Below are 27,860 nucleotides of genomic sequence, written 5' to 3'. Positions count from 1 at the left end.
GGAGGTGGGTGTGTCTGTCAGTGTAGCTCCTCCCCCTCTCACGCAGGTCCCGGAGGGTGTCTGAGCGGTAGATGGCGGCTGCTCCCCCCGGGAAGAGCTCCGGCTGGCTGCAGGCTGAACTCGAGTCCGGCTCCGGCCTTCTCCTCCTAGACTGCCGGCCACACGAGCGTTACCAATCCGGACACATCGAGTCCGCCCTCAGCCTGTCCCTCCCCGGCCTTCTCCTCCGCCGCCTCCGGAGAGGAACCCTGTCCGCCCGCTCCGTCCTCCCCGCCCCCCGCCAACTCGATCACCGGGACCTCCTCCTCTATGACGACACCACCCGAGAAGAGCCCGCCCCCTCCTCCGTCCTTGGCCTCCTACTGGCCCGACTGCGGGAGGACGGCTGCCCCGCCTACTACCTGAAAGGTAAGACACGCCCCTGCCTAACTCCGCCCATCACTAACACTACACACACTGCCCCGCCTACTACCTGACAGGTAGGACACGCCCCTGCCTAGCCCCGCCCACCACTACACAGTGCCCCGCCTACTACCTGAGAGGTAAGACACACCCCTGCGTAACTCCGCCCACCACTAACACTATACACACTGCCCCGCCTACTACCTGAGAGCCAAGACACGCCCACCACTACACAGTGCCCTGCCTACTACCTGAGAGGTAAGACACGCCCCCTACCTACCTCTGCCCACCACTAACACTATACACCGCCTACTACGAGAGGTTAGACATGCCCACCACTCTGCCCCGCCTACTACCTGAAAGGTAAGACACTCCCACTACACACTGCTCCGCCTACTACCTGAAAGGTAAGACACACCCCTGCCTAGCTCCACCCACCACTAAGACTATACACACTGTGCCCCCTCTACTACCTGAGAGGTAAGACCCGCCCACCACTACACACTGTGCTCCGCCTACTACCTTAACGGTAAGACACGCCCACCACTACACACTGTGCCCGCCTACTACCTGAGATGTAAGACACGCCCCCTACCTAACTCCACCCAACACTACACACACTGCCCTGCCTACTACCTGTGAGATAAGACCCGCCCCCTGCCTAAGTCCGCCCACAACTAACACTACACACACTGTGCCCCACCTACTACCTGAGCGCTATAGTATCTCACAAAAGTCAGTACACCCCTAAGTGAAAATCTCAGAATTGGGCCCAATTAGCCATTTTCCCTCCCCCCCCGGTGTCATGTGACTCGTTAGTGTTACAAGGTCTCAGGTGTGAATGGGGAGCAGGTGTGTTAAATTTGGTGTTATCGCTCTCACTCTCTCATACTGGTCACTGGAAGTACAACATGGCACCTCATGGCAAAGAACTCTCTGAGGATCTGAAAACAAAGAATTGTTGCTCTACATAAAGATGGCCTAGGCCGGGGGTCTCCAAACTTTTCAAACAAAGGGCCACTTTATTGTCCTTCAGACTTTAGGAGGGCCGGATTGTGGACAGCAGGGGCAGAAAATGTCACGGGCCCGACAACGGTGAGAATAAATATGTCCTGAGGGTTGGTGGTCAGGAGGAGGAATAGTATTCCATCATTGGTGTCGGTGGAAGATAAAGTGCCCCATTGTTGGTGTCAGTGAGAGGAATAGTGCCTCATATCAGTGGAAGGAGTTGTGCCGCAAGGGCCACATAAAGGCTAGCAAAGGGCCACTTCTGGCCCTCGGGACGCAGTTTGGAGACCCCTGGCCTAGGCTATAAGAAGATTGCCAAGACCCTGAAACTGATCTGCAGCACGGTGGCCAAGACCATACAGCGGTATAACAGGACGGGTTCCCCTCAGAACAGGCCTCGCCATGGTCCACCAAAGAAGTTGAGGTCACGTGATCAGCGTCATCTCCAGAGGTTGTCTTTGGGAAATAGACGTATGAGTGCTGCCAGCATTGCTGCAGAGGTTGTAGGGGGGGGGGGGGGGGTCAGCCTGTCAGTGCTCAGACCATACGCCACACACTGCATCAAATTGGTCTGCATGGCTGTCATCCCAGAAGGAAGCCTCTTCTAAAGATGATGCACAAGAAAGACCACAAACAGTTTGCTGAAGACAAGCAGACTAAGGAGATGGATTACTGGAACCATGTCCTGTGCTCTGATGAGACCAAGATAAATGTATTTGGTGTCAGATGGTGTCAGGCGTGTGTGGGGGCAACCAGGTGAGGAGGACAAAGACAAGTGTGTCTTGTCTACAGTCAGGCATGGTGGTGGGGGTGTCATGGTCTGGGGCTGCATGAGTGCTGCCGGCACTGGGGGGCTACAGATCATTGAGGGGACCATGAATGCCAACATGTACTGTGACATACTGAAGCAGAGCATGATCCCCTCCCTTCAGAGACTGGACCGCAGGGCAGTATTCCAACATGATAACCACCCCAAACACACCTCCAACACCACCACTGCCTTGCTAAAGAAGCTGAGGGTAAAGGTGATGGACTGGCCAAGCATGTCTCCAGACCTAAACCCTATTGATCATCTGTGGGGGATCCTCAGAGGGAAGGTGGAGGAGGGGAAGGTCTCCAACATCCACCAGCTCTGTGATGTCATCATGGGGGAGGGGAAGAGGACTCCAGTGGTGACCTGTGAAGCTCTGCTGACCTCCATGCCCAAGAGGGTGAAGGCAGTGCTGGAAAAATAATGGCGGCCGCACAAAATATTGACACTTTGCGTCCAATTTGGAGATTTTCCCTTAGGGGTGTCCTGACTTTTGTTGCCAGCGGTTTAGACATTACTGGCTGTGTGTTGAGTTATTTTGAGGGGACAGGAAATTTACACTGTTATACAAGCTGTACACTCACTACTTTACATTGTAGACAAGTGTCATTTCTTCAGTGTTGTCACATGAAAAGAGAGAAGAAAAGATTTACACAAATGTGAGGGGTGTACTTACTTTTGTGAGATACTGTAAGACCCACCCCTGACTAACTCCGCCCACCACCAACACTACTCACACTATACCCCTCCTACTACCTGAGATATAAGAACCGCTCCTCTACCTGACTCCTCCCACCACCAACACTACACACACACACACAGCATGCCCCACCTACTACCTGAGAGGTATGACACACCCCCTACATAACTCTGCCCACTGCTACTAACAACAGGCCCCGCCTACTACCTGAGGTGAGGACCGGCCCCTACCTGATTCCTCCTACCACCCCACACTACACACAGCGTGCCCCACCTTCTACCTGAGACTTAAGATATACCCCCCTACCTGACTCCGCCCACCACTAACACTACTCGCACAGCTGCATGCCCCGCCTTCTACGTTAGAGGTGAGAGATGCCCCCTGACTAACTCCACCCACTGCTACTCACACCGTTCCCCGCCTACTACCTGAGAGGTAAGAACCGCCCCCTATATAAACCCGCCCATCCCTACACACAGCATGCTCCACCTACTACCTGAGCTCTAAGACACACCTCTGACTAACTCCTCCCAACGCTACATACCCCTCCTACATATGTTAGGGGGGTGAGAACCTCACACTACATAAGTCCGCCCACTGCTACTCACAGCATTCCCCACCTACTACCTGAGATTTAATACCCGCCCCCTGACTAACTCCACCCACCACCAACACTACTCGCACAGCATGCCCTGCCTACTTCCTGAGAGGTGAGGCACGCCCCCTAACTCTGCCCACTGCTACTCACACCACTCCCCTCCTACCTGAGAGGTAAGACACCCCCATATAACTCCGCCCACCACCAACACTGCTCACACAGCCCTGCCTACTGCTCACACGCCTCCTGACTAACTCCGCCCACTACTACTTACAGCATGACACACGGACACTCCTGATGCTGAGATGTGATGTGTGTAGAATATAGTAGTAGATGGAGGTTGGATCTCCTATGATGGTGATTATTGGAGGCTTCACCCTCCGCTCTGTCACATGATGCTCTTGTATTGCTCTGTATTCTCTCCCGCTGGCTGTGATTGGCTGTGTATATTGATGATGATTATTGTGTACTATATATATATATATATTGATGGGGGGAAATCGTCCTTCCTGATGGACGTTCCTCGGTGACCCCACACACAGGACTGGTAAGAGGACAGATCCGGGTACAATTTACTGGCACGACCCCTGGCATGGGAGGATCATGACCCATCATTTATTTGGTGACAGGATCTCTTTAACCATTTCCATACCGGCCAATTCTGACATTCCTCTCCTACTTGTGGTGATCAGCATTTTTTTGCTAGAAATTTACTCAGAACTGTTAGGATTACTGTGTGTTACTTTGTATCCCTCTGTAGGGATTGCTGTGTGTTACTTTGTATCCCTCTGTAGGGATTGCTGTGTGTTACTTTGTATCCCTCTGTAGGGATTGCTGTGTGTTACTTTGTATCCCTCTGTAGGGATTGCTGTGTGTTACTTTGTATCCCTCTGTAGGGATTACTATGTGTTACTTTGTATCCCTCTGTAGGGATTGCTGTGTGTTACTTTGTATCCCTCTGTAGGGATTGCTGTGTGTTACTTTGTATCCCTCTGTAGGGATTGCTGTGTGTTACTTTGTATCCCTCTGTAGGGATTGCTTTGTGTTACTTTGTATCCCTCTGTAGGGATTGCTGTGTGTTACTTTGTATCCCTCTGTAGGGATTGCTGTGTGTTACTTTGTATCCCTCTGTAGGGATTACTATATGTTACTTTGTATCCCTCTGTAGGGATTGCTGTGTGTTACTTTGTATCCCTCTGTAGGGATTGCTGTGTGTTACTTTGTATCCCTCTGTAGGGATTGCTGTGTGTTACTTTGTATCCCTCTGTAGGGATTGCTGTGTGTTACTTTGTATCCCTCTGTAGGGATTGCTGTGTGTTACTTTGTATCCCTCTGTAGGGATTGCTTTGTGTTACTTTGTATCCCTCTGTAGGGATTGCTGTGTGTTACTTTGTATCCCTCTGTAGGGATTGCTGTGTGTTACTTTGTATCCCTCTGTAGGGATTGCTGTGTGTTACTTTGTATCCCTCTGTAGGGATTGCTGTGTGTTACTTTGTATCCCTCTGTAGGGATTACTATGTGTTACTTTGTATCCCTCTGTAGGGATTGCTGTGTGTTACTTTGTATCCCTCTGTAGGGATTGCTGTGTGTTACTTTGTATCCCTCTGTAGGGATTGCTGTGTGTTACTTTGTATCCCTCTGTAGGGATTGCTTTGTGTTACTTTGTATCCCTCTGTAGGGATTGCTGTGTGTTACTTTGTATCCCTCTGTAGGGATTGCTGTGTGTTACTTTGTATCCCTCTGTAGGGATTACTATATGTTACTTTGTATCCCTCTGTAGGGATTGCTGTGTGTTACTTTGTATCCCTCTGTAGGGATTGCTGTGTGTTACTTTGTATCCCTCTGTAGGGATTGCTGTGTGTTACTTTGTATCCCTCTGTAGGGATTGCTGTGTGTTACTTTGTATCCCTCTGTAGGGATTGCTGTGTGTTACTTTGTATCCCTCTGTAGGGATTGCTTTGTGTTACTTTGTATCCCTCTGTAGGGATTGCTGTGTGTTACTTTGTATCCCTCTGTAGGGATTGCTGTGTGTTACTTTGTATCCCTCTGTAGGGATTGCTGTGTGTTACTTTGTATCCCTCTGTAGGGATTGCTGTGTGTTACTTTGTATCCCTCTGTAGGGATTGCTTTGTGTTACTTTGTATCCCTCTGTAGGGATTGCTGTGTGTTACTTTGTATCCCTCTGTAGGGATTGCTGTGTGTTACTTTGTATCCCTCTGTAGGGATTGCTGTGTGTTACTTTGTATCCCTCTGTAGGGATTGCTGTGTGTTACTTTGTATCCCTCTGTAGGGATTGCTGTGTGTTACTTTGTATCCCTCTGTAGGGATTGCTGTGTGTTACTTTGTATCCCTCTGTACAGATTCCTGCGTGTTACTTTGTATCCCTCTGTAGGGATTGCTGTGTGTTACTTTGTATCCCTCTGTAGGGATTGCTGTGTGTTACTTTGTATCCCTCTGTAGGGATTGCTGTGTGTTACTTTGTATCCCTCTGTAGGGATTGCTGTGTGTTACTTTGTATCCCTCTGTAGGGATTGCTGTGTGTTACTTTGTATCCCTCTGTAGGGATTGCTTTGTGTTACTTTGTATCCCTCTGTAGGGATTGCTGTGTGTTACTTTGTATCCCTCTGTAGGGATTTCTGTGTGTTACTTTGTATCCCTCTGTAGGGATTGCTGTGTGTTACTTTGTATCGCTCTGTAGGGATTGCTGTGTGTTACTTTGTATCCCTCTGTAGGGATTGCTGTGTGTTACTTTGTATCCCTCTGTAGGGATTGCTTTGTGTTACTTTGTATCCCTCTGTAGGGATTGCTTTATGTCATTTTGTATCGCTCTGTAGGGATTACTATATGTTACTTTGTATCCCTCTGTAGGGATTGCTGTGTGTTACTTTGTATCCCTCTGTAGGGATTGCTTTGTGTTACTTTGTATCCCTCTGTAGGGATTGCTTTGTGTTACTTTGTATCCCTCTGTAGGGATTGCTTTGTGTTACTTTGTATCCCTCTGTAGGGATTGCTTTGTGTTACTTTGTATCCCTCTGTAGGGATTGCTTTGTGTTACTTTGTATCCCTCTGTAGGGATTGCTGTGTGTTACTTTGTATCCCTCTGTAGGGATTGCTGTGTGTTACTTTGTATCCCTCTGTAGGGATTGCTGTGTGTTACTTTGTATCGCTCTGTAGGGATTGCTGTGTGTTACTTTGTATCCCTCTGTAGGGATTGCTGTGTGTTACTTTGTATCCCTCTGTAGGGATTGCTTTATGTCATTTTGTATCGCTCTGTAGGGATTGCTTTGTGTTACTTTGTATCCCTCTGTAGGGATTGCTTTGTGTTACTTTGTATCCCTCTGTAGGGATTGCTGTGTGTTACTTTGTATCGCTCTGTAGGGATTGCTGTGTGTTACTTTGTATCGCTCTGTAGGGATTGCTGTGTGTTACTTTGTATCCCTCTGTAGGGATTGCTTTATGTCATTTTGTATCGCTCTGTAGGGATTACTATGTGTTACTTTGTATCCCTCTGTAGGGATTGCTTTGTGTTACTTTGTATCCCTCTGTAGGGATTGCTGTGTGTTACTTTGTATCCCTCTGTAGGGATTGCTTTGTGTTACTTTGTATCCCTCTGTAGGGATTGCTTTGTGTTACTTTGTATCCCTCTGTAGGGATTGCTTTGTGTTACTTTGTATCCCTCTGTAGGGATTGCTTTGTGTTACTTTGTATCCCTCTGTAGGGATTGCTTTGTGTTACTTTGTATCCCTCTGTAGGGATTGCTGTGTGTTACTTTGTATCCCTCTGTAGGGATTGCTGTGTGTTACTTTGTATCGCTCTGTAGGGATTGCTGTGTGTTACTTTGTATCCCTCTGTAGGGATTGCTGTGTGTTACTTTGTATCCCTCTGTAGGGATTGCTTTGTGTTACTTTGTATCCCTCTGTAGGGATTGCTTTATGTCATTTTGTATCGCTCTGTAGGGATTGCTTTGTGTTACTTTGTATCCCTCTGTAGGGATTGCTTTGTGTTACTTTGTATCGCTCTGTAGGGATTGCTTTATGTCATTTTGTATCGCTCTGTAGGGATTACTATATGTTACTTTGTATCGCTCTGTAGGGATTACTATATGTTACTTTGTATCGCTCTGTAGGGATTACTATATGTTACTTTGTATCGCTCTGTAGGGATTGCTGTGTGTTACTTTGTATCACTCTGTAGGGATTACTATATGTTACTTTGTATCGCTCTGTAGGGATTACTATATGTTACTTTGTATCGCTCTGTAGGGATTGCTGTGTGTTACTTTGTATCACTCTGTAGGGATTACTATATGTTACTTTGTATCGCTCTGTAGGGATTACTATATGTTACTTTGTATCGCTCTGTAGGGATTGCTGTGTGTTACTTTGTATCGCTCTGTAGGGATTGCTGTGTGTTACTTTGTATCCCTCTGTAGGGATTGCTGTGTGTTACTTTGTATCCCTCTGTAGGGATTGCTGTGTGTTACTTTGTATCCCTCTGTAGGGATTACTATGTGTTACTTTGTATCCCTCTGTAGGGATTGCTGTGTGTTACTTTGTATCCCTCTGTAGGGATTGCTGTGTGTTACTTTGTATCCCTCTGTAGGGATTGCTGTGTGTTACTTTGTATCCCTCTGTAGGGATTGCTTTGTGTTACTTTGTATCCCTCTGTAGGGATTGCTGTGTGTTACTTTGTATCCCTCTGTAGGGATTGCTGTGTGTTACTTTGTATCCCTCTGTAGGGATTGCTGTGTGTTACTTTGTATCCCTCTGTAGGGATTGCTGTGTGTTACTTTGTATCCCTCTGTAGGGATTACTATGTGTTACTTTGTATCCCTCTGTAGGGATTGCTGTGTGTTACTTTGTATCCCTCTGTAGGGATTGCTGTGTGTTACTTTGTATCCCTCTGTAGGGATTGCTGTGTGTTACTTTGTATCCCTCTGTAGGGATTGCTTTGTGTTACTTTGTATCCCTCTGTAGGGATTGCTGTGTGTTACTTTGTATCCCTCTGTAGGGATTGCTGTGTGTTACTTTGTATCCCTCTGTAGGGATTACTATATGTTACTTTGTATCCCTCTGTAGGGATTGCTGTGTGTTACTTTGTATCCCTCTGTAGGGATTGCTGTGTGTTACTTTATATCCCTCTGTAGGGATTGCTGTGTGTTACTTTGTATCCCTCTGTAGGGATTGCTGTGTGTTACTTTGTATCCCTCTGTAGGGATTGCTGTGTGTTACTTTGTATCGCTCTGTAGGGATTGCTGTGTGTTACTTTGTATCCCTCTGTAGGGATTGCTGTGTGTTACTTTGTATCCCTCTGTAGGGATTGCTTTGTGTTACTTTGTATCCCTCTGTAGGGATTGCTTTGTGTTACTTTGTATCCCTCTGTAGGGATTGCTGTGTGTTACTTTGTATCGCTCTGTAGGGATTGCTGTGTGTTACTTTGTATCCCTCTGTAGGGATTGCTTTATGTCATTTTGTATCGCTCTGTAGGGATTACTATGTGTTACTTTGTATCCCTCTGTAGGGATTGCTGTGTGTTACTTTGTATCCCTCTGTAGGGATTGCTTTGTGTTACTTTGTATCCCTCTGTAGGGATTGCTGTGTGTTACTTTGTATCCCTCTGTAGGGATTGCTTTGTGTTACTTTGTATCCCTCTGTAGGGATTGCTTTGTGTTACTTTGTATCCCTCTGTAGGGATTGCTTTGTGTTACTTTGTATCCCTCTGTAGGGATTGCTTTGTGTTACTTTGTATCCCTCTGTAGGGATTGCTTTGTGTTACTTTGTATCCCTCTGTAGGGATTGCTTTGTGTTACTTTGTATCCCTCTGTAGGGATTGCTGTGTGTTACTTTGTATCCCTCTGTAGGGATTGCTGTGTGTTACTTTGTATCGCTCTGTAGGGATTGCTGTGTGTTACTTTGTATCCCTCTGTAGGGATTGCTGTGTGTTACTTTGTATCCCTCTGTAGGGATTGCTTTGTGTTACTTTGTATCCCTCTGTAGGGATTGCTTTATGTCATTTTGTATCGCTCTGTAGGGATTGCTTTGTGTTACTTTGTATCCCTCTGTAGGGATTGCTTTGTGTTACTTTGTATCGCTCTGTAGGGATTGCTTTATGTCATTTTGTATCGCTCTGTAGGGATTACTATATGTTACTTTGTATCCCTCTGTAGGGATTGCTGTGTGTTACTTTGTATCCCTCTGTAGGGATTACTATGTGTTACTTTGTATCACTCTGTAGGGATTACTATATGTTACTTTGTATCGCTCTGTAGGGATTACTATGTGTTACTTTGTATCGCTCTGTAGGGATTGCTGTGTGTTACTTTGTATCGCTCTGTAGGGATTGCTGTGTGTTACTTTGTATCCCTCTGTAGGGATTGCTGTGTGTTACTTTGTATCCCTCTGTAGGGATTGCTGTATGTTACTTTGTATCCCTCTGTAGGGATTGCTTTGTGTTACTTTGTATCCCTCTGTAGGGATTGCTGTGTGTTACTTTGTATCCCTCTGTAGGGATTGCTTTGTGTTACTTTGTATCCCTCTGTAGGGATTGCTGTGTGTTACTTTGTATCCCTCTGTAGGGATTGCTTTGTGTTACTTTGTATCCCTCTGTAGGGATTGCTGTGTGTTACTTTGTATCCCTCTGTAGGGATTGCTGTGTGTTACTTTGTATCGCTCTGTAGGGATTGCTTTATGTCATTTTGTATCGCTCTGTAGGGATTACTATATGTTACTTTGTATCCCTCTGTAGGGATTACTATGTGTTACTTTGTATCACTCTGTAGGGATTACTATATGTTACTTTGTATAGCTCTGTAGGGATTACTATGTGTTACTTTGTATCGCTCTGTAGGGATTGCTGTTTGTTACTTTGTATCCCTCTGTAGGGATTGCTGTGTGTTACTTTGTATCCCTCTGTAGGGATTGCTGTATGTTACTTTGTATCCCTCTGTAGGGATTGCTTTGTGTTACTTTGTATCCCTCTGTAGGGATTGCTGTGTGTTACTTTGTATCCCTCTGTAGGGATTGCTTTGTGTTACTTTGTATCCCTCTGTAGGGATTGCTGTGTGTTACTTTGTATCCCTCTGTAGGGATTGCTGTGTGTTACTTTGTATCCCTCTGTAGGGATTGCTTTGTGTTACTTTGTATCCCTCTGTAGGGATTGCTGTATGTTACTTTGTATCCCTCTGTAGGGATTGCTTTGTGTTACTTTGTATCCCTCTGTAGGGATTGCTTTGTGTTACTTTGTATCCCTCTGTAGGGATTGCTTTGTGTTACTTTGTATCGCTCTGTAGGGATTGCTTTGTGTTACTTTGTATCCCTCTGTAGGGATTGCTTTGTGTTACTTTGTATCCCTCTGTAGGGATTGCTGTGTGTTACTTTGTATCCCTCTGTAGGGATTGCTGTGTGTTACTTTGTATCCCTCTGTAGGGATTGCTATGTGTTACTTTGTATCACTCTGTAGGGATTGCTGTGTGTTACTTTGTATCGCTCTGTAGGGATTGCTGTGTGTTACTTTGTATCGCTCTGTAGGGATTACTATGTGTTACTTTGTATCGCTCTGTAGGGATCTTGGCTCCTCCCCTCTGGTTCTGTAGGGATCTTGGCTCCTCCCCTCTGGTTCTGTAGGGATCTTGGCTCCTCCCCTCTGGTTCTGTAGGGATCTTGGCTCCTCCCCTCTGGCTCTTTATGGATCTCGGCTCCTCCTCTCTGGCTCTTTAGGGATCTCGGCTCCTCCCCTCTGGCTCTTTAGGGATCTCGGCTCCTCCTCTCTGGCTCTGTAGGGATCTCGGCTCCTCCTCTCTGGCTCTGTAGGGACCTCGGCTCCTCCTCTCTGGCTCTGTAGGGATCTCGGCTCCTCCTCTCTGGCTCTGTAGGGATCTTGGCTCCTCCCCTCTGGCTCTTTATGGATCTCGGCTCCTCCTCTCTGGCTCTTTAGGGATCTCGGCTCCTCCTCTCTGGCTCTTTAGGGATCTCGGCTCCTCCCCTCTGGCTCTTTAGGATCTCGGCTCCTCCTCTCTGGCTCTTTAGGGATCTCGGCTCCTCCTCTCTGGCTTCTGTAGGGACCTCGGCTCCTCTTCTCTGGCTCTGTAGGGATCTCGGCTCCTCCTCTCTGGCTCTGTAGGGATCTTGGCTCCTACCCTCTGGTTCTGTAGGGATCTTGGCTCCTCCCCTCTGGTTCTGTAGGGATCTTGGCTCCTCCCCTCTGGTTCTGTAGGGATCTTGGCTCCTCCCCTCTGGCTCTTTAGGGATCTCGGCTCCTCCTCTCTGGCTCTGTAGGGACCTCGGCTCCTCCTCTCTGGCTCTGTAGGGACCTCGGCTCCTCCTCTCTGGCTCTGTAGGGACCTCGGCTCCTCCTCTATGGCTCTGTAGGGATCTCGGCTCCTCCTCTCTGGCTCTGTAGGGATCTTGGCTCCTCCTCTCTGGCTCTGTAGGGATCTTGGCTCCTCCTCTCTGGCTCTGTAGGGATCTCGGCTCCTCCTCTCTGGCTCTGTAGGGATCTCGGCTCCTCCTCTCTGGCTCTGTAGGGATCTTGGCTCCTACCCTCTGGTTCTGTAGGGATCTCGGCTCCTCCTCTCTGGCTCTGTAGGGATCTTGGCTCCTACCCTCTGGTTCTGTAGGGATCTCGGCTCCTCCTCTCTGGCTCTGTAGGGATCTCGGCTCCTCCTCTCTGGCTCTGTAGGGACCTCGGCTCCTCCTCTCTGGCTCTGTAGGGATCTCGGCTCCTCCTCTCTGGCTCTGTAGGGATCTTGGCTCCTACCCTCTGGTTCTGTAGGGATCTTGGCTCCTCCCCTCTGGTTCTGTAGGGATCTCGGCTCCTCCTCTCTGGCTTTGTAGGGATCTTGGCTCCTCCTCTCTGGCTCTGTAGATCCAGCACAGTGAGTGTTGAGCAGAGCCCCCGGGTGTGGGCGTGGTCATTGGGTGTATAATCCAGGGATAGGCGGTTCCATATGGGGGGCGGAGCTCAGACATTATATATGTTTTTTTTTTCCTGCTACGACTTGCTGCATGTCGTCTTTTGAGGAAGGATCGTTGGTTATTCGCCTCGTTCCCGGATATTGCACACAGGTTACGACATTCGGGTTTTCTATACAGAAGACGGAAGTGAGGGAAGAAAACCTGAGAACTCCGTAGAAGTGGATTTATGTAGAGAGACCTTCCATAGTACATGAAATACGAGACTGTCAGAGATGCTTAATATTGGAGAGATCTGATCAGTGGGTGAGCGGCCCGGATCCTCTCCGTGAACCGAACTCCAGGCAAATAAAAAAAAAATATATAAATGAATTCAACTCCATATTCATGAAGATATCAGTGCCTGGAAAAAGTATTCATACCCCTTGAAATTTTCAAAATTTTCTCATGTTGCATCCAAAACCATAAATGTATTTTATTGGGATTTTATGTGATGGAGCAACACAAAGTGTCACATAATTGTGAAGTGGAAGGAGAATGATAAATGATACAAATAAATATGTGAAAAGTGTGGGGGAGGGGCATTTGTATGGCGCCCCCCGGAGTCAATACTTTGTAGAACCCCCTTTCTCTACAAGTCTTTTTGGGGGTGTCTCTACCAGCTTTGCCCATCTAGAGAGGACATTTCTGCCCATTCTTCTTCTTTGTAAAATATCTCAAGCTCTGTCAGATTGGATGGAGAGCGTCTGTGATCAGCAATTTTCAAGTCTGGCCACAGATTCTCAATGGGATTTAGGTCTGGACTGTGACTGGGCCATTCTAACACATGAATATGCTTTGATGTAAACCATTCCATTGTAGCTCTGGCTGGATGTTTCGGGTCGTTGTCCTGCTGGAAGGGGAACCTCCGCCCCGGTCTCAAGTCTTCTGCCGACTCTAACAGGTTTTCTTCTAAGATTGTCCTGTATTTGTCTCCATCCATCTTCCCATCAACTCTGACCAGCTTCCCTGTCCCTGCTGAAGAAAAACCATCCCCACCACATGATGCTGCCACCACCATGTCTCACGGTGGGGATGGTGTGTTCAGGGGGATGGGCGGTGTTAGTTTTCCCCAACATAGCGTTTTACTTTTAGGCCATAAAGTAGAATTTTGGTCTCCTCTGACCAGATCACCTTCTTCCACATGTTTGCTGCCCCCTCCCCCACATGGCTTCTCACAAACTACAAACAGGACTTCTTATGACTTTCTTTCTCCAATGTCTTTCTTCTTGTCACTCTTCCATAAAGGGCAGATTTGTGGAGAGACGACTAATAGTTGTCCTGTGGACAGATTCTCCCCCCTGAGCTGTGGATCTCTGCAGCTCCTCCAGAGTCACCATGGACCTCTTGGCTCTTCTCTGATGAATGCTCTCCTTGCCCGGCCTGGTCAGTTTAGGTGGACGGCCATGTCTTGGTAGGTTTGCGGTTGTGCCCATACTCTTTCCATTTTCTGATGATGGATTGAACAGAGCTCCGTGAGATGGTCAAAGCTTGGGAGATCTTTTTTATAACCTGACCCTGCTTTATACTTCTCCACAACTTTATCCCTGACCTGTCTGGTGTGTTCCTTGGCCTTCATGATGCTGTTTGTCACTGGCGGCTGGTGCTCAAAATTTTTGGCACAAACAAACTGAAAACATTTTTATGAAAAAAAAATCATCAAATGCCGCCACTGTGACCCCCGCGCCCGCTTGCCGTCTCCTTGGCACTTACCCTATCTTGGTGGCCAGTCAGGCAGCGGGTGATGGCGGGGAGCGGTGGGACCTTGCAGCAGGTCAGACAATGGCGAGCTGTGTCCTCAATGCATGGGAAATGTGGGAAATTTCAAGGGGTATGAATACTTTTACAAAGGCAATGTATCAGCAGAGCTCAGACTGGGAATGGGAGGAGCAATTGGTGGTCAGTGGAAAGAATGCTCTCATCCCCCTTCTTTCTTTCTCTCTCTCACCCCCTCTGGGCAGCGGGGTCCTCTGGGTGTGGGCAGGACGATAGCATCTTGCTCCGCCTATCATCCCCACACAGTAAATGGGCGGCTCAGAGATGGAGGAGGGGAAAGAGCTACTGGGATGGAAGGTACCAGGAACTACATTCACCTACAGGAGGGGCTGCAGACCGGGACAGGGCTAGAGATCTCTCACCCCTCTCTCTCTCACTTCGCCCCTCTCTCTCACCCCACCCCATCCCCCTCTCTCTCTCACCCCCACCCCCCTCCCTCTCACCCTCACCTCCTCCCCTCTCTCTCACGCCCACCTCCCTCTCTCTCTCTCTCACCCCCCCCTCTCTCTCACTCCACCCCCTCTCTCACCCCCACCCCCTCTCTCTCTCCACCCCCACCCCCTCTCTCTCTCTCACCCCACCCCCCTCTCTCTCACCCCCACCCCCTCTCTCTCTCCCCCCCCCCTCCTCTCTCACCCTCCCACCCCCCACCCCCCCACCCCCTCTCTCTCATCCACCCCCTCCCCCCCACCCCCCTCTCCTCACCCCCACCCCCTCTCTCTCTCACCCTCTCTCACCCCCACCTCCTCTCTCTCTCTCTCTCTCTCTCTCTCTCTCCCCACCCCCACCCCCACCCCCCACCCCCCTCTCTCCCCACCCCTCCTCACCCCCACCCCCTCTTCCTCACCCCCACCCCCTCTCTCTCACCCTCCTCCCCCACCTCCCTCTCTCTCTCTCTCTCTCTCTCACCCCCACTCCCTCTCACCCCACCCCCTCTCTCTCACTCCACCCCCTCTCTCACCCCACCCCCTCTCTCTCACCCCCACCCCCTCTCTCTCTCACCCTCTCTCACCCCCACCTCCCTCTCTCTCGCCCCTCCCCCTCCCCCTCTCTCTCTCCCTCTCTCTCTCTCACCCCTCCCTCTCCCCCCTCTCTCTCTCCCTCTCTCTCTCTCACCCCTCCCTCTCCCCCCTCTCTCTCTCCCTCTCTCTCTCACTCCACCCCCTCTCTCTCTCACCCCCACCTCCTCTCTCATCCCCCACCTCCCTCTCTCTCTCACCCCCTCCCTCTCCCCCACTCTCTCTCCCCCACTCTCTCTCTCACTCCACCACCTCTCTCTCTCACCCCCACCTCCTCTCTCATCTCCACCTCTCTCTCTCATCCCCCTCTCTCACCCCCATCCCCCCTCTCTCTCTCTCACCCCACCCCCTCTCTCTCTCACCCCCACCTCCCTCTCTCTCTCTCTCTCACCCCACCCCCTCTCTCACCCCACCCCCTTTCTCATCCCCACCTCTCTCTCTCTCTCATCCCCCCTCTCTCTCACCCCACCCCCCCTCTCTCTCTCTCTCTCTCTCTCTCTCTCTCTCATCCCGCCACCCCCCTCTCTCTCACACCCCTCCCCCTCTCTCACCCTCTCCCCCTCTCTCCCCCACCTCCCCCTCTCTCTCTTCCCCCCCTTTCTTTCTCACCCCCACCCCCTCTCTCTCTCACCCTCCATCCCTCCTCACTATCTCACCCTCCATCCCCCTCTCTCTCTCAAAAATATGAAGTTGTCATTATGTATAATTTGGTTTAAAAAAAAAAGGGGCTCCTGAGCATAAAATGCTCGGGCTTATTTTGTTTGTCGCATTCCGACAGAGTGTCGGAGTCCCGGTGGGTATGATCTGTGCGCTGATGTTGCGGTCGTGCGTTCGGTCAGCGAGGCTTTCGTAGAGGCGGGAAGTCGTGTTTTTCAGGACGTCTCTTCCGTATTCTGACTGAACTCTGAAGTAACGATGGCGATTGGCCAAGTCTACATCCTCCTGATTTATCCTCTGTCTGCACATAAGGCCGGAATAGTAACCGGCCCGGCGGGACTCTCATTTCCTGGATGTCCTCCGAAATCTCACAGAAGGTAGAAGAGCCAAAAAGAGTTTGTAGGCCAGATTTCAGGAGTTCAGCAGAAGGAGACCGGAGGGGTTCAGTCTGGCCACACACCGGCCAATCAGCTATTAGAATTTCATTTCTTACCTGTTTTTGTCTTTCAGTGCTCAGTTACGGTCATTTCAATTATTATTATTATACATAATTTATATTGTAATTTATTATTATTATTATTATACAGAATTTATATTATAAATTATTATTATTATTATACAGTATGGGATTCACATTAGTATTATACGGAATTTCAATTATTATTATACATCATTTATATTGTAATTTATTATTATTATTATTATTATAATACAGAATTTATATTGTAATTTATTATTATTATTATTATACAGAATTTATATTATAATTTATTATTATTATTATACAGAATTTATATTATAAATTATTATTATTATTATTATTATTATTATTATTATACAGTATGGGATTCACATTAGTATTATATGGAATTTCAATTATTATTATTATTATACAGAATTTATATTATAATTTATTATTATACAGAATTTATATTGTAATTATTATTATTATACAGAATTTATATTGCAATTTATTATTATTATACAGAATTTATATTATAATTTATTATCATTATTATTATTATTACACAGTATGTGATTCACATTAGTATTATACGGAATTTCAATTATTATTATTATTATACAGAATTTATATTGTCATTTATTATTATTACACAGAATTGATATTATAATTTATTTATTATTATTATTATACAGAATTTATATTGTCATTTATTATTTTTATTATTATTATTATTATACAGAATTTATATTATCATTTATTATTATTATTATTATTATAATACAGAATTTATATTATCATTTATTATTATCCACTTGCCGACCACCTAACTGGGAATTTACATCAGGACTTAAAATATCATGACATAAAATATCGGGGTGATGGATTTGCTGTGGGATCCCTTTTAGAAGCAGCGGGAGAGATGCCCCCCCCCCCCCCCCCCTACATCCTCTTGCCGTTTCCCAGGCTTGCGCTATGATCCCTGAGCTCGGGAACCATCCAGTGCCAGCAGTATCATCCCATAGGGATAAGCGATGGCAAGATGGCCGCCACTCATCTCTTTGCCCCTGGACAGGGGTGGGGGGAGGGGGTAGGCAACCTTTCAGAGGTTGAGCTCTACCTGGACAACTGGAGACTTTTTAGTGATAAGAGGCGGAGCTTCTCTTTTGTCAAAGTGAAATGTTAATTGGCTGTATGTAGTGATGTCATCATAGTATGTATGTAGTGATGTCATCGGTGCTCCTCTGATGATATGTGTGTTTTATCTTGCAGGGGGTTACAGCAAGTTCCAGAGAGAATACCCCGACCATTGTGAGGCCGGCCTCGACAGCCCTTCCCCCACTGATCCAACTCCAGAGTGCGTCCTCGGACTGGGGGGCTTGAGGATCAGTTCCGAAGGTTCGGACGGCGAGTCTGACCGGGAGCCAATTAGTGCGACCGAATCGGAAGGCAGCCCCACCCTCAGCAATCAATCGACTTTCCCCGTGCAGATCCTGCCATATTTGTACCTCGGCTGTGCAAAAGATTCCGCCAACCTGGATATTCTGGGGAAATATAACATCAAATACATCCTGAATGTCACCCCAAATCTGCCCAACGCCTTCGAGAACAACGGGGAGTTCAAGTACAAGCAGATCCCCATCTCCGACCACTGGAGCCAAAACCTCTCCCAGTTCTTCCCCGAGGCCATCTCCTTCATCGGTAAGTGATCACCCCCATTCCTGAACCTTCACCCCGATTCCTGATCCTTTCCTCCCGATTCCTTATCCTTCACCCCAATTCCAGCACCCGTCAGATCACCCCAATTCCTGAACCTTCACCCCGATTCCTGAACCTTCACCCCAATTCCTGCACCCCTCAGATCACCCTGATTCCTGCACCCCTCAGATCACCCCGATTCCTGAACCCCTAAGATCACCCCGATTCCTGAACCTTCACCCCGATTCCTGCACCCCTCAGATCACCCTGATTCCTGCACCCCTCAGATCACCCCGATTCCTGAACCTTCACCCCAATTCCTGCACCCGTCAGATCACCCCAATTCCTGAACCTTCACCCCGATTCCTGAACCCCTAAGATCACCCCGATTCCTGAACCTTCACGCCGATTCCAGCACCCCTCAGATCACCCCGATTCCATCGGGGTGAGAAGTTGGAGGGGTAGTAGGGAGGGGCAGTATGAGGGGTCTCAGGATGGGAGGGGAGCTCAGCAGAGTGGGAAGTCAGAGGGGTAGTAGGGAGGGGCAGTATGAGGGGTCACGGGGTGGGAAGTCAGAGGGGCAGTAGGAGGGGTCTCAGGATAAGAGGGTGGCTCAGCAGGGTGGGAAGTCGGAGAGGCAGTAGGAGGAGTCTCAGGATGGAAGGGGAGCTAAGTGGGGTGGGAAGTCGGAGGGGTAGTGGGGAGGGGCAGTAGGAGGGGTCTCGGGATGGGAGGGGAGCTCAGCGGGGTGGGAAGTTGGAGGAGCAGTAGGAGGGGTCTGTGGATGGGAGGGGAGCTCAGCGGGGTGGGGGGTAGTGGGGAGGGGCAGTAGGAGGGGGTCTCAGGAAAATAGGGTAGCTTAGGATGGGAGGAGAGTTCAGCGGGGTGGGAAGTCGGAGGGGTAGTGGGAAGGGGCAGTAGGAAAGGTCTCGGGAGGGGAGCTCAGCATGGAGGGAAGTCAGAGGGGTAGTGGGGAGGGGCATCGGGAGGAGTCTCAGGATAGGAAGGGAGCTCAGCGGGGTGGAAAGTTGGAGGGGTAATGGGGAGGGGCAGTAGGAGGGGTCTTGGGATGGAAGGGGAGTTCAGCGGGGTGGGCAGTCGGAGGGGTAGTGGGGAAGGGCAGTAGGAGGGGTCTCAGGATGGGAGGGGAGCTCAGTGGGGTGGGAAGTCGGAGGGGTAGTGGGGAGGGGCAGTAGGAGGGGTCTCTGGATAAGAGGGTAGCTCAGCAAGGTGGGAAGTCAGAGGGGTAGTAGGAGGGGTCTCAGGATTGGAGGGGAGCTCGGCGGGGTGGGAAATCGGAGGGGTAGTGGGGAGGGGCAGTAGGAGGGGTCTCGGGGTGGGAGGGGAGCTCAGCGGGGTGGGAAGTTGGAGGAGCAGTAGGAGGGGTCTCAGGATGGGAGGGGAGCTCAGCGGGGTGGGGGGTAGTGTCGAGGGGCAGTAGGAGGGGGTCTCAGGAAAAGAGGGTAGCTCAGCGGGGTGGGAAGTGGGAGGGGTAGTGGGGAGGGGCAGTAGGAAAGGTCTCGAGAGGGGAGCTCAGCAGGGTGGGAAGTCAGAGGGGTAGTGGGGAGGGGCATCAGGAGGAGTCTCAGGATAGGAGGGGAGCTCAGCGGGGTGGGAAGTTGGAGGGGTAATGGGGGGGGGCAGTAGGAGGGGTATCCCCGGGCTTCCTGTACAGGTATGACTGGCTCAGAAATGTTTCTAATGGCGACCACTCTAAGGATTGTTGGCAGAATCTTCTTTTATCCTCATGCTGTATTGATGTGACCCATAGAGAGGCAAAGAGAAAGAGGAGCGGTAAAGCGCAGTCACCGGGGGGTAATACAGAAGTGGAGTCTTTCCTGAGCAATTCTATGTGTCCTCTTATGTAGATATAACAAAGTATACATAGAAACACGATACGTACTGAACAGGTGATATTGTTATCTACATTCTAAGCATAAAAATAGAAGGTTTCTCTTTCCTCCCAGGGACTTCACAACACTGCTGACTGCTAGTGTGCCTGGGGGTGGAAGGGGGCGCTGTTGAGGATGTTCAGATTTATAAAATGTGTGTGTATAAGGGGGATGCTGATAACACAGACTCTGCACCCCCCAGTGATGACAGTGACTCTGCACCCCCAGTGATGACAGTGACTCTGCACCCCCCAGTGATGACACTGACTCTGCACCCACCAGTGATGACACTGACTCTGCACCCACCAGTGATGACACTGACTCTGCACCCCCCCAGTGATAACACAGACTCTGCACCCACCAGTGATGACAGTGACTCTGCACCCCCCAGTGATGACACTGACTCTGCACCCCCCCAGTGATGACACTGACTCTGCACCCCCCCAGTGATGACACTGACTCTGCACCCCCCAGTGATGACACTGACTCTGCACCCCCCAGTGATGACAGTGACTCTGCACCCCCCAGTGATGACAGTGACTCTGCACCCCCCAGTGATGACACTGACTCTGCACCCCCCAGTGATGACACTGACTCTGCACCCCCCAGTGATGACACCGACTCTGCATCCCCAGTGATGACACAGACTCTGCATCCCCCAGTGATGACACTGACTCTGCACCCCCCAGTGATGACACTGACTCTGCACCCCCCAGTGATGACAGTGACTCTGCATCCCCAGTGATGACAGTGACTCTGCACCCCCCAGTGATGACAGTGACTCTGCACCCCCCAGTGATGACACTGACTCTGCATCCCCCAGTGATGACACAGACTCTGCATCCCCCAGTGATGACACCGACTCTGCATCCCCCAGTGATGACACCGACTCTGCATCCCCCAGTGATGACACCGACTCTGCATCCCCCAGTGATGACAGTGACTCTGCATCCCCCAGTGATGACAGTGACTCTGCACCCCCCAGTGATGACAGTGACTCTGCACCCCCCAGTGATGACACCGACTCTGCATCCCTCAGTGATGACACAGACTCTGCATCCCCCAGTGATGACACCGACTCTGCATCCCCCAGTGATGACACCGACTCTGCATCCCCCAGTGATGACACCGACTCTGCATCCCCCAGTGATGACAGTGACTCTGCATCCCCCAGTGATGACAGTGACTCTGCACCCCCCAGTGATGACAGTGACTCTGCACCCCCCAGTGATGACACTGACTCTGCACCCCCAGTGATGACAGTGACTCTGCACCCCCCAGTGATGACAGTGACTCTGCACCCCCCAGTGATGACACTGACTCTGCACCCCCAGTGATGACACTGACTCTGCACCCCCCAGTGATGACAGTGACTCTGCACCCCCCAGTGATGACACCGACTCTGCATCCCCCAGTGATGACACAGACTCTGCATCCCCCAGTGATGACACCGACTCTGCATCCCCCAGTGATGACACCGACTCTGCATCCCCCAGTGATGACACCGACTCTGCATCCCCCAGTGATGACAGTGACTCTGCACCCCCCAGTGATGACAGTGACTCTGCACCCCCCAGTGATGACACTGACTCTGCATCCCCCAGTGATGACACCGACTCTGCATCCCCCAGTGATGACAGTGACTCTGCATCCCCCAGTGATGACAGTGACTCTGCACCCCCCAGTGATGACACTGACTCTGCACCCCCCAGTGATGACACTGACTCTGCACCCCCCAGTGATGACACTGACTCTGCACCCCCCAGTGATGACACCGACTCTGCATCCCCAGTGATGACACTGACTCTGCACCCACCAGTGATGACAGTGACTCTGCACCCCCCAGTGATGACACAGACTCTGCACCCCCAGTGAGGACAGTGACTCTGCACCCCCAGTGATGACAGTGACTCTGCACCCCCCAGTGATGACACTGACTCTGCACCCCCCAGTGATGACACAGACTCTGCACCCCCAGTGAGGACAGTGACTCTGCACCCCCAGTGAGGACAGTGACTCTGCACCCCCCAGTGATGACACCGACTCTGCATCCCCCAGTGATGACACAGACTCTGCATCCCCCAGTGATGACAGTGACTCTGCACCCCCAGTGATGACATTGACTCTGCACCCCCCAGTGATGACAGTGACTCTGCACCCCCCAGTGATGACAGTGACTCTGCACCCACCAGTGATGACAGTGACTCTGTACCCCCAGTGATGACAGTGACTCTGCACCCCCAGTGATGACACTGACTCTGCACCCCCCAGTGATGACACTGACTCTGCACCCCCCAGTGATGACACTGACTCTGCACCCCCAGTGATGACACTGACTCTGCACCCCCCAGTGATGACAGTGACTCTGCACCCCCAGTGATGACAGTGACTCTGCACCCCCCAGTGATGACAGCGACTCTGCACCCCCCAGTGATGACAGCGACTCTGCATCCCCAGTGATGACACTGACTCTGCACCCCCCAGTGATGACAGCGACTGCACCACCAGTGATGACACTGACTCTGCACCCCCAGTGATGACACTGACTCTGCACCCCCCAGTGATGACAGTGACTCTGCACCCCCCAGTGATGACACTGACTCTGCACCCCCAGTGATGACAGTGACTCTGCACCCCCAGTGATGACACAGACTCTGCACCCCCCAGTGATGACAGTGACTCTGCACCCCCAGTGATGACACTGACTCTGCACCCCCCAGTGATGACAGTGACTCTGCACCCCCAGTGATGACACTGACTCTACACCCCCAGTGATGACACTGACTCTGCACCCCCCAGTGATGACAGTGACTCTGCACCCCCAGTGATGACACTGACTCTGCACCCCCCAGTGATGACAGTGACTCTGCACCCCCAGTGATGACACTGACTCTGCACCCCCCAGTGATGACAGTGACTCTGCACCCCCAGTGATGACACTGACTCTGCACCCCCCAGTGATGACACTGACTCTGCACCCCCCAGTGATGACAGTGACTCTGCACCCCCCAGTGATGACAGTGACTCTGCACCCACCAGTGATGACAGTGACTCTGTACCCCCAGTGATGACAGTGACTCTGCACCCCCAGTGATGACACTGACTCTGCACCCCCCAGTGATGACACTGACTCTGCACCCCCAGTGATGACACTGACTCTGCACCCACCAGTGATGACAGTGACTCTGTACCCCCAGTGATGACAGTGACTCTGCACCCCCAGTGATGACACTGACTCTGCACCCCCCAGTGATGACACTGACTCTGCACCCCCAGTGATGACACTGACTCTGCACCCCCAGTGATGACAGTGACTCTGCACCCCCCAGTGATGACAGCGACTCTGCACCCCCCAGTGATGACAGCGACTCTGCACCCCCAGTGATGACAGCGACTCTGCACCCCCAGTGATGACACTGACTCTGCACCCCCCAGTGATGACAGCGACTGCACCACCAGTGATGACACTGACTCTGCACCCCCAGTGATGACACTGACTCTGCACCCCCCAGTGATGACAGTGACTCTGCACCCCCAGTGATGACACAGACTCTGCACCCCCCAGTGATGACACTGACTCTGCACCCCCCAGTGATGACAGTGACTCTGCACCCCCAGTGATGACACTGACTCTGCACCCCCAGTGATGACAGTGACTCTGCACCCCCAGTGATGACAGTGACTCTGCACCCCCAGTGATGACACTGACTCTGCACCCCCCAGTGATGACAGTGACTCTGCACCCCCCAGTGATGACACTGACTTTGCACCCCCAGTGATGACACTGACTCTGCACCCCCCAGTGATGACAGTGACTCTGCACCCCCCAGTGATGACAGCGACTGCACCACCAGTGATGACACTGACTCTGCACCCCCAGTGATGACACTGACTCTGCACCCCCCAGTGATGACAGTGACTCTGCACCCCCAGTGATGACACAGACTCTGCACCCCCCAGTGATGACACTGACTCTGCACCCCCCAGTGATGACAGTGACTCTGCACCCCCAGTGATGACACTGACTCTGCATCCCCCAGTGATGACACTGACTCTGCACCCCCCAGTGATGACAGTGACTCTGCACCCCCAGTGATGACACTGACTCTGCACCCCCCAGTGATGACACTGACTCTGCACCCCCAGTGATGACACTGACTCTGCACCCCCAGTGATGACAGTGACTCTGCACCCCCCAGTGATGACAGTGACTCTGCACCCCCAGTGATGACATAGACTCTGCACCCCCAGTGATGACAGCGACTCTGCACCCCCAGTGATGACAGCGACTTTGCACCCCTCAGTGACCGCTGACAGCTCTCCAGCTACCTGTCCTTGCTTGTGAGCCACTTACTGTTAACATTTGGATGTTTGCCTGGGGGTCCTATGAGAACCTCGCTGTGGGGCCCCTTGATCTGTAGTTCCACTGCTGGTTTTAATGCAACAAAAACAGAAGCACAATTCCTGCACTGCGCACATTCTATAAGACCCTTCTGGTGCTGCAGATCTCTGGATTCTTCTACTCGTCGGTCCTATGCCAGGGGGTATTATGGGGGTTTTTCTGGGGTTATTATGGGACGCTCTGCACTACCCAGCTCCCGGGTCCAGGTCTCGGGGTAACAGTGGCACCTGCACTGTGAATGATTCTTTTTCCATTTCAGAGTCAGAAAATGAGATAACGGCGACCTTCACTATGGAAACATCTGAACTCCTTATCAGCCGCAAACAGACGCCGTCCCCCCCGCCGTCCCCTCCGCCGTCCCCCCCCGGCACTCAGAAATTACAAGTGTGTCTGGAGTAAAGGGCCCTTCCTGACTTCCAGGAGCAAAATGTCATCTGAAATAAAAATCCCTCAAGACCCCAAATACTCCCCAACCCTCATTCAACCCCATCCAACTCCCGTCCAACCGCCATCTGACTCCATCTGACCCCATCCAACCGCCATCTGACCCCATCCAACCCTCATCCAACCCCATCCAACTCCCGTCCAACCGCCATCTGACTCCATCTGACCCCCATCCGACTTCATCCAACTCCCATCTAACCCCATCCAACTCCATATAACCCTATCCAGCCCCATTCAACTCCTCCAACCCCCATCCAACTCCATCTAACCCCATATAACTCCTGTACAACTCCATCTAACCCTGTCCAGCCCCCATCCAACTCCACCAACCCCATCTAACACCATCTCACCCCATCCAACCACCATCCGACTCCATCTAATCCTCATTCAACTCTACCAACCTCCATTCAACTCCATCTAACCCCATCCAACTCCTCCAACCCCCATCCAACTCCATCTAACCCCATCCAACTCCATCTAACCCCATCCAACTCCTCCAACCCCCACCCAACTCCATCTAACCCCATCCAACTCCATCTAACCCCATCCAACTCCATCTAACCCCATCCAACTCCATCTAACCCTGTCCAACCCCCATTCAACTCCTCCAACCCACATCCAACTCCATCTAACCGCCATCTAATTTCATCTAACTCCACCCAACTCCTCCAACCCCCATCCAACTCCATCTAACCCCATCCAACTCCTCCAACCCCCATCCAACTCCATCTAACCCCATCCAACTCCATCTAACCCCATCCAACTCCATCTAACCCCATCCAACTTCACCAACCCCCATCCAACTCCATCTAACCGCCATCTAATTTCATCTAACTCCATCCAACTCCTCCAACCCCCATCCAACCCCCATCCAACTCCATCTAACCCCATCCAACTCCATCTAACCCCATCCAACTCCTCCAACCCCCATCCAACTCCATCTAACCCCATCCAACTCCATCTAACTCCATCCAACTTCACCAACCCCCATCCAACTCCATTTAACCCTGTCCAGCCCCCATCTAACTCCACCAACCCCCATACAACTCCATATAACCCCATCCAACCCCCATCCAACTCCTCCAACCCCCATCTAACCCCACCCCCCATCCAACTCCACCAACCCCCATCCAACTCTATCTAACCCCATCCAACCCCCCATCCAACTCCATCTAACCCCTTCCAACTCCACCTTACCCCATCCAACTCCACCAAGCCCCATCTAATTCCCATCCAACTCCACCAAGCCCATCCAACTCCATCTAACCCTGTCCAGCCCCCATCTAACCCCATCCAACTCCACCAAGCCCCATCCAATTCCCATCCAACTCCACCAAGCCCATCCAACTCCATCTAACCCGCATCCAACTCCACCAAAATACAATGTTTCTGTTGTGTTTGGAGCACGGAAGGGTTAGAACCTCTCTGCTGGGATTTTTATTGCTGTCTGTGTATTCACTGGGATATACAGTTGTTATGGGGTTATTGGGTAGACTGTCCTTTTAATAATGTCCATGGGCTCTTCTTGTACATTTCTGATCTCCGGTTTGTTCCACACCGATAATCTGTAACCGCCTCCCATTTCCTTTTCGTTGCAGAAGAAGCTCGGTCCAACAAATGCGGGGTCCTGGTCCACTGCTTGGCCGGCATCAGCCGCTCGGTGACGGTGACGGTGGCTTACCTCATGCAGAAACTCAACCTGACCCTCAACGACGCCTACGACTTTGTGAAGAGGAAAAAGTCGAACATCTCCCCAAACTTTAACTTCATGGGGCAGCTGTTGGACTTCGAAAGGACACTGGGACTGAAGAGCCCTTGTGAGCTCCGCCCACCAACTGGCAACCAGCTCTACTTCACCACGCCCACCAACAACAACCTCTTCCAGCTGGACAGCCTGGAGATCACATGATCCCCGTCCAATCAGCAGAGGGTTTTCTACGGGAGTATTGTGTGCGGATGAGTGGTGGGCGCAGCATTAATGAGCATCAGCTCTGCATGGAATCTGTCTATATACATTATATACCTATCTATATACTCACATATAGGTAGGTATATATAGTAATAATGCAAAACGTTTGTGATTGTAAGTACTTAACTTTCCTTTTTATTTTTTGTATTTTTTTGTATACAAATAACAATCAGAGATTTGTTCTTGATCTTTGCACTTAACGTCAAATCAGCATTCCTTCAATCAAATCCTAAAATAGCTGCAGGGTTCAATCAACTTTAATCAACTTTATTTGTCTTTTTTATTTTTTTTAATCCATTTCATATTCTGCTTTATGGTGCTTTTATTATATTTTTCTTTTGCAAGTGACAATTACCCAGCGCATAGCATTGGATTTTTTTTTTCTTTTATATATTTATGCTAAAAATTCCTCTGTGACAAATGATCCAGAATCTCCATAAAATATCGCCTTACAAAACGGGCATACCCAGTACGTAGCACTGCAAAATATTTCTTTCTTTTTTTTTTTTTTTTTGCACAAGACAATTACCCAATACATAAAAATACACATTTTGCAATGCTGTGTACTGGGCAATTGTCCTGTGCAAAAAAAAAAGAAAACAAAATTTTGCAAAGCTATGTACTGGGTAATTGTCCAGTGCATAGCATTACAATATTATATATTTTTAAGTGTCTTGTGCAAAAAATAAAGAAATATTTTGCAATGCTTTTTATTTTATTTTTATTTATTTTTTCTTTGCACAAGACAATTACCCAGTGCATTCCTTTGCAAAATGATGCATAAAGAATATATATATATATATATTTATAAAAAAAAAAAATATATATATATATATATATATATATTCTTTATGCAAAATATTTTGGAATGCACTGGGTAATTGTCTTGTACAAAAAATAAAAATAAAAAGCATTGCAAAATATTTCTTTATTTTTTTGTATTTATTTTTTGCACAAGACAATACTAAATATATAATATTGTAATGCTATGTACTGGGTAATTGTCTTGTGCAAAAAAAATATATATATATAATAATAATATATATATAATAATATAAAAAATATTTTGCAAT

At 49.7% G+C, this 27,860-nt stretch overlaps 1 protein-coding gene across 1 annotated transcript; it reads left to right on the top strand.

Annotated features, from left to right (window-relative positions):
- LOC143958022 (dual specificity protein phosphatase 7-like) lies at nt 1-27,042 on the top strand. The gene is made up of 3 exons (XM_077467466.1): nt 1-408; nt 17,655-18,083; nt 26,417-27,042. Exons 1-3 carry the CDS (start codon nt 72-74, stop codon nt 26,725-26,727), a joined length of 1,077 nt encoding a protein of 358 aa, XP_077323592.1. The 5' UTR covers nt 1-71; the 3' UTR covers nt 26,728-27,042.
- Nucleotides 27,043-27,860: the final 818 nt, after the last annotated feature.

This window comes from Lithobates pipiens, unplaced genomic scaffold (assembly GCF_037356315.1).
Source record: "Lithobates pipiens isolate NorthernLeopardFrog02 unplaced genomic scaffold, aLitPip1_a1.2 Scaffold_56, whole genome shotgun sequence".
NCBI lineage: Eukaryota > Metazoa > Chordata > Amphibia > Anura > Ranidae > Lithobates > Lithobates pipiens.
Note: the sequence above shows the minus strand (reverse complement) of the source record. Positions and strands in the feature narration are given on the sequence as shown.